This window comes from Armigeres subalbatus, chromosome 1, assembly GCF_024139115.2.
Source record: "Armigeres subalbatus isolate Guangzhou_Male chromosome 1, GZ_Asu_2, whole genome shotgun sequence".
Taxonomy (NCBI): domain Eukaryota; kingdom Metazoa; phylum Arthropoda; class Insecta; order Diptera; family Culicidae; genus Armigeres; species Armigeres subalbatus.
In genome coordinates, this window is record NC_085139.1 from 95,878,922 (window position 1) to 95,884,066 (window position 5,145).

General features: G+C 41.4%; 2 protein-coding genes across 4 annotated transcripts in view; both read right to left on the bottom strand.

The window, feature by feature from the left end:
• Positions 1 to 3,077, bottom strand: part of LOC134203045 (baculoviral IAP repeat-containing protein 6) — a 67,698-nt gene extending 64,621 nt beyond the window's left edge. For 2 of the 3 annotated variants that reach the window (XM_062678038.1, XM_062678028.1), the window contains exons 1-2: positions 2,809 to 3,077; positions 1,518 to 1,872 (exon numbers count right to left, since the gene is read on the bottom strand). In XM_062678038.1, the coding sequence (XP_062534022.1) occupies positions 1,518 to 1,698 (181 nt within the window). In that variant the 5' untranslated portion in view covers positions 1,699 to 1,872; positions 2,809 to 3,077. The remainder of the gene's footprint in view (positions 1 to 1,517; positions 1,873 to 2,808) is intronic. The other variant, XM_062678032.1, reaches the window with a different exon arrangement.
• Positions 3,078 to 3,682: 605 nt separating this feature from the next.
• On the bottom strand, positions 3,683 to 4,994 carry LOC134203089 (mediator of RNA polymerase II transcription subunit 27). The gene is made up of 4 exons (XM_062678068.1): positions 4,446 to 4,994; positions 4,303 to 4,390; positions 4,023 to 4,244; positions 3,683 to 3,958 (listed from the first exon to the last, which is right to left on the bottom strand). Exons 1-4 carry the CDS (start codon positions 4,886 to 4,888, stop codon positions 3,824 to 3,826), a joined length of 888 nt encoding a protein of 295 aa, XP_062534052.1. The 5' UTR covers positions 4,889 to 4,994; the 3' UTR covers positions 3,683 to 3,823.
• Positions 4,995 to 5,145: the final 151 nt, after the last annotated feature.

Sequence of the window (5,145 nt, forward strand, 5' to 3'; positions counted from 1 at the left end):
TCGAAGCATGCATGCCCGGTGGCATAGGCAAACTTCTAAACAATTTCCCGCGAAAATGTCAACGAAATACCGGTGAAAACTCTGTTGAAAATTCGAAAAACTCCTGAGACAGTTCATTAGATTTTCCCTGCGAAATAAAAAGATTCTCCCGTTAATGTCTTAAAAATATCCTGACAAAAAAATTTACGTAGCGAACGTAATAAATAAATCGTCAAGCCTTCGCCGACAGGAATTACGACAAACGGTGCCGCCGAAGATTTTCGGATCGGCGCTGACCTCTAACGGTAGGCAGAACCTATGAACGGACCAACGGGATATTTTATTAGATTTTATATAACTAGAATAAAGAATATTTGAGCAAAAACTAAATTTTCAGCGACAACAAAAAATGGCTCGATTATCCCGGAGGGTTCGATTATCCGGAGTGAATTTTTTTTTCAACACTCCGGATAATAGAGTCCGGCCTGTATTCATACACTTTTCTCTGATCTAAACAAAAAATAAAGAACATGTTTTCGGTATTCAGTATCGTTTTCAACATAGTTTTACAAAATCCGTTTGGCTACTTCGCCTCTGAAATTCATATTAATATGGAACGTTACTCTAATGGGAAGAAAAAAGCCTACATCAGACGGGAAAGAAAAGCTAAGCTTTTTGGACAATGTCAGCCACCCACCACGAGTTTGCTTTGGTGACTGTAAAAACGAATCAAGATAAAAAATAACGCAACAAAGTCTTCACTGCCTGAAAAATTGTCTACTTCTAGCATGGAAAGATGGGATTCCTTTATTTCCAAAATATTGTTGACATCAATATATCCATCGGTCTAGCAATTACCGAATAGTAATACGAGAGCGTCGTCTTAGTTGGAACATATAAACATCATAAACAAGTCTCGGGTACTTATTCAAAAGGACGTATGTGATTTTGTAAACAAAGATTCAAACGTCGATTTGTCCGATCTGATGGCACTCCCACGCAAACCATTACCATAGACAGATAGGGGGAGGCTTCGGCTACCTGGTGGTGGTGTTGGTTTGCGTGGGAGTGCCATCAGATCGGACAAATCAACGTTTGAATCTTTGTTTACAAAATCACATACGTCCTTTTGAATAAATACCCGAGAAGTGTAGCATTGCATTCTGGCATAAGTACAAATCCATATGCTTCCGCCTTCAGTGAAAAACTTAGCTACGATCTTTAAAAAACGAATACATAATGATATTACGTGAATTAATCCAACCTGTCCTGTACAGCGTTGACAACTCCTACAGATAAGAGCCATTGTACTAACAAAAACAGTCACAATTAGCGAAAGCTTTTTTGCCTATGGAACATTAGTGCATAAGCATCCTGCCGAAATCATTGAAATACTTTCTGTTGCTCACTAAATCGAATGAATATTGAGCACATAATACTAGACACATAACTAATGCAACTTTTCTACATTCTTTATCGACGTTAATTTGTTCGCATTTTCGCTGGTTATTGAATTTTGAAGCTCTGATAATACTCACCGGAAACTCGATAACTTTGCAGAATCACCCCGGAATTCACGTCCAGCACTTTAACTTCCCCGTCCCGGGTAAACACTAAAATCACATTCAGAAACGGATGGTACACAATCCGTACCGATTCGGTGTCCACATTCAGGTAGCCATCCTCTTTCAGCCACTGGTCATCGGCACCGTTGGCCATCGCCAACCTTCCTTTCCCTTCGTAGCGTCGACTACGAGGTGAGAAAAACGCCCTCTTTTTCTTTCGCTGGCACTACACTCGCTGCTCTACGCACTATGTGTCACTAAAGCTAGAAATAGGTAGTCACTTCCTGTTTGTGAAATAGAAAATTTGCACTAACTCCGTATCCTCTTCCTGATGTGGGGGGTGGTGGTGTTGCGTAGTGCAGCGTCGTGATGTTTTCGTAACATGAAAAGATCAGAAGGGTAGAGAGGTTCACATTAGTGGATTCGATATGTGTGGATGCTGGTTGGTTGGAAAGAACTGAAAACCGTGCAGTCGGATGTCGAATTATCGCGGAAAAACAGATGCTTTCGACATCCGCCATTCGGGTTTTCCACGAAGAAAAAAACTACGGCTTGGAAAAATAAAGAAACCTGCTCCTGATGGCTAACGTCAAAAAATGATTTTGCACTCATCGAGACGTTGGCGTGACACTTGAGAAGGGATTAAACGAAAATAAAGAATGAAAAAAACCTTGTTTTGGGTGAAAGGCAAAAATTAGTGATGCGTCAAGAGTCGCGATTGTGTATTTAAAATTCAAGCACAATTCTTTTATGTGTTACAAACAACATGAAGGAACGATGATTAAGAATTGAATATGATTTTTCTAACATCATTTTGTTAGGCACAACTATCTGTCTCTGTTGATAAATTGTGCATATTTGTTCTTAATTTCAAAATACATGAAGAGCCAAATTCCGTGGGCAACATTTGATGGTTGACTGCCTGGTTAAAGTAAATTGAGATTCGTCACTGCGGAACGGACTTTTAATCGTTTCTCCAGTCTCAAATCTAATCTAAGGAGCAAAGGATTTTTTCATGTCATACTAGTAACCGTTTTCGAGCTGACTGTGTGTATAAAAATTTCATAACTGTTAGAAATGCTGAACACATTTTAACTACGCTCGAATCATCGGACCATTTTTATATTGTGCCATCGTCAGCACCCAATCATGTAAACAAAACCTTCAAAGGTATTTCGCAATCTGCTGCGGTGCGGCTGGCAACCCGACTCGAAGAAGAACACTACTCGCACAGAAAGACTGGAAGAGTGGGAAGAAAACTTACACATTTTTCTCGTGCACAGGCGGCCACTTTTCCTCGACGACGAAACGAAATTCGCGAACCGAGGCACAGTAATCCAGTTCCGCCGTCCAAATCCGTTTGCCACCGGTGGTACCGGATTTCGGGCACACTTTGCACCACTTTGAGACAACTTTCCGAACGTGTAACAAAGTGAATTTTACGCGTGAAAAAATTTACCTTTTTCCGAGTTCTTTTCTGAATGGCAGACGTCGCGAGAATTTTCCTTTCCTTTCGTGCTCTGCTTCGTTGTGGCGATGATGGCGAAACGTCGAAATGACGGCAGCCAGAGCGGGACAGCGCTGTACACAAAAAGGGACGGAAATGTGACGTTGGGGCCGGTCTAGTAAAAATTGCATTTTGATAGTACACGGAAAATAATATTAATTCAGAAAAATTTAAATTATTTTTATAAATTTCTAAAATTCGAATACAGTAATATCTTGATTTTATAACCGTTCCGCCCCCCTTGTGAATTTTGGGGTGATGGAAATGTGGCAAAATCGGAAAAATTATATTCAATTTTTTAATATGTTTCACAAATATGAATCAGTTTATGTCTTGGAAAGGCAAAATATGTAAGCGGATCGCGTAATTTCTGTTCGAAAAGACTTACAAAATTCGTGTCAGGTACTCAGAAATGCGGTTTGCGATATTATTTAGACAAATAAAAAGAAAGACTATTTAAAATTTTCATTTTTGTTTTGGGTGCCAAATCGGGTCGAAAACGTAATAAAATCGGGGGTAGACAAAATTGGGTCAATACTGTATTACTTAAGTTTCAAATTTCTAATGAATTTCTGGAATTTCTTTTCTGTTTGAAAAAGATATGCGATTAGAAAAAAAAAATGCAGAATCATTTATCGATTGACGGCATAGTTTATTTTTATTCATATAAGAATATTATGGAGATGAAAATTGTAAGCACCTTAAGATGGGTATAAAATTAGGTGAAACATGATGAGAAAAAAGAACGGACAAAAAAGTCCAAATCCCATTATTACTGCTTACACTCTTCATGGAATGGTTCTAATGTCCGCAGATCTCTCCACGTTGGGGGCAATGTGTTATGCAAATGTTTTCCACATTTTTTACACGGATCGGTAAATAATGACACATAGCTGCGAAACCACGTCTAAAAGAAGAAACGAATTATACTCAAATCAATAACTCCAACAGACCCGCAACAGTCCACTCACGATGAAGCTCCGAATTGCCAATTCCGGCAGGGTGGGCGAAAAAAAGTGCAACATCGCCGAGTGGGCATGATCCTGGACCTTGCGGAAAACTTGATGCCGCGACAGCGTCCAGTGCTCGTCGACAGCATCCAGCAGGGACTCGTCGTAGCCCTTGACGGTGACCCACTCAATGAGCAGCCCCTTGAGGATGACGGCCGCCCGAACGGCGCGCGCCAAAGTGATCTGTAAGAAGCGAACGTTAATCTACCGAATTTGGAACTACGAATGAAGGTTCACTTACGTGAAGAATTGCGTTAGTCATAAAAGGCCGGACGATTTTTAGGTTCATGTTCGCGAAGTGGATACTCCCGATGAGGTTGTCTACGGTTCTGAAATCAGATTTTTTTATGATAATTTAATGGAGTTGATTTTACGCAAACTTACTGTGGCGATGCCAAATGGCTTGAGGGAAGCGAACGCCTCCGCTTCGTATTGGTATAGTAGGACCGTTTGAGGGTATTCTGCTGCAGCAGCGTCGATGCGAAGGCACTGTACTCGTGCAGCTTGTCGTGCCACTTGTAGCTCTGCACCAGGTGCGGATACAGGGCCTGGCGTTCCAGATTCGTTTCCAGCGAGAGGTAAGCCGTGTTGGCCAGATTGAACGGTGCTTGCGGTGGCGTCAGGTCGTTGATGCAGGTTTCGAACTCCCGTAGGTTCGAGTTGACTCCGTTCAGTTGCTCCTGCAGCTCCTGGAGGAACTTTTGCTCTTTGCCTTCTTCGCCGTGTTCGGCGCGGACTCCACTCCCGAGCGTTTCGAACACTTGGCCCACGCTGGACCGCAGCATCCGCAGGTTCGAAAGTGCGTTGTTGATCGGTTCCAAGTTCATTTTCAAGGTAAATTGCACTGATTTTTGTAAAACTTGAGAAAGAGAAACTGCAAAACAAAACTCCTGCAAGCCGGCGCCTCAGAAAAAAGTTTGGACAAAACAAAATGAAACGTCAAAGTACTGATCATCATCATCAATGATGGGCGAACGTAAATAATACGAGAGCTGGTGGTATTAAAATATGGCACAAAATAAAACAAAATGATTCTGAAGGGCGGCGGGCGAAATGACGTGTTTGATGGCGAAAATACTTTTTG

Coding starts and splice junctions, on each gene's coding strand:
- LOC134203089 (XM_062678068.1), bottom strand. CDS start 4,888: ATGAACTTGGAACCGATCAACAACGCACTTTCGAACCTGCGGATGCTG. Junction 4,245..4,302: donor TGACTAACGCAATTCTTCAC/GTAAGTGAACCT, acceptor CGCTTCTTACAG/ATCACTTTGGCGCGCGCCGT. Junction 3,959..4,022: donor TGGCAATTCGGAGCTTCATC/GTGAGTGGACTG, acceptor TTCTTCTTTTAG/ACGTGGTTTCGCAGCTATGT.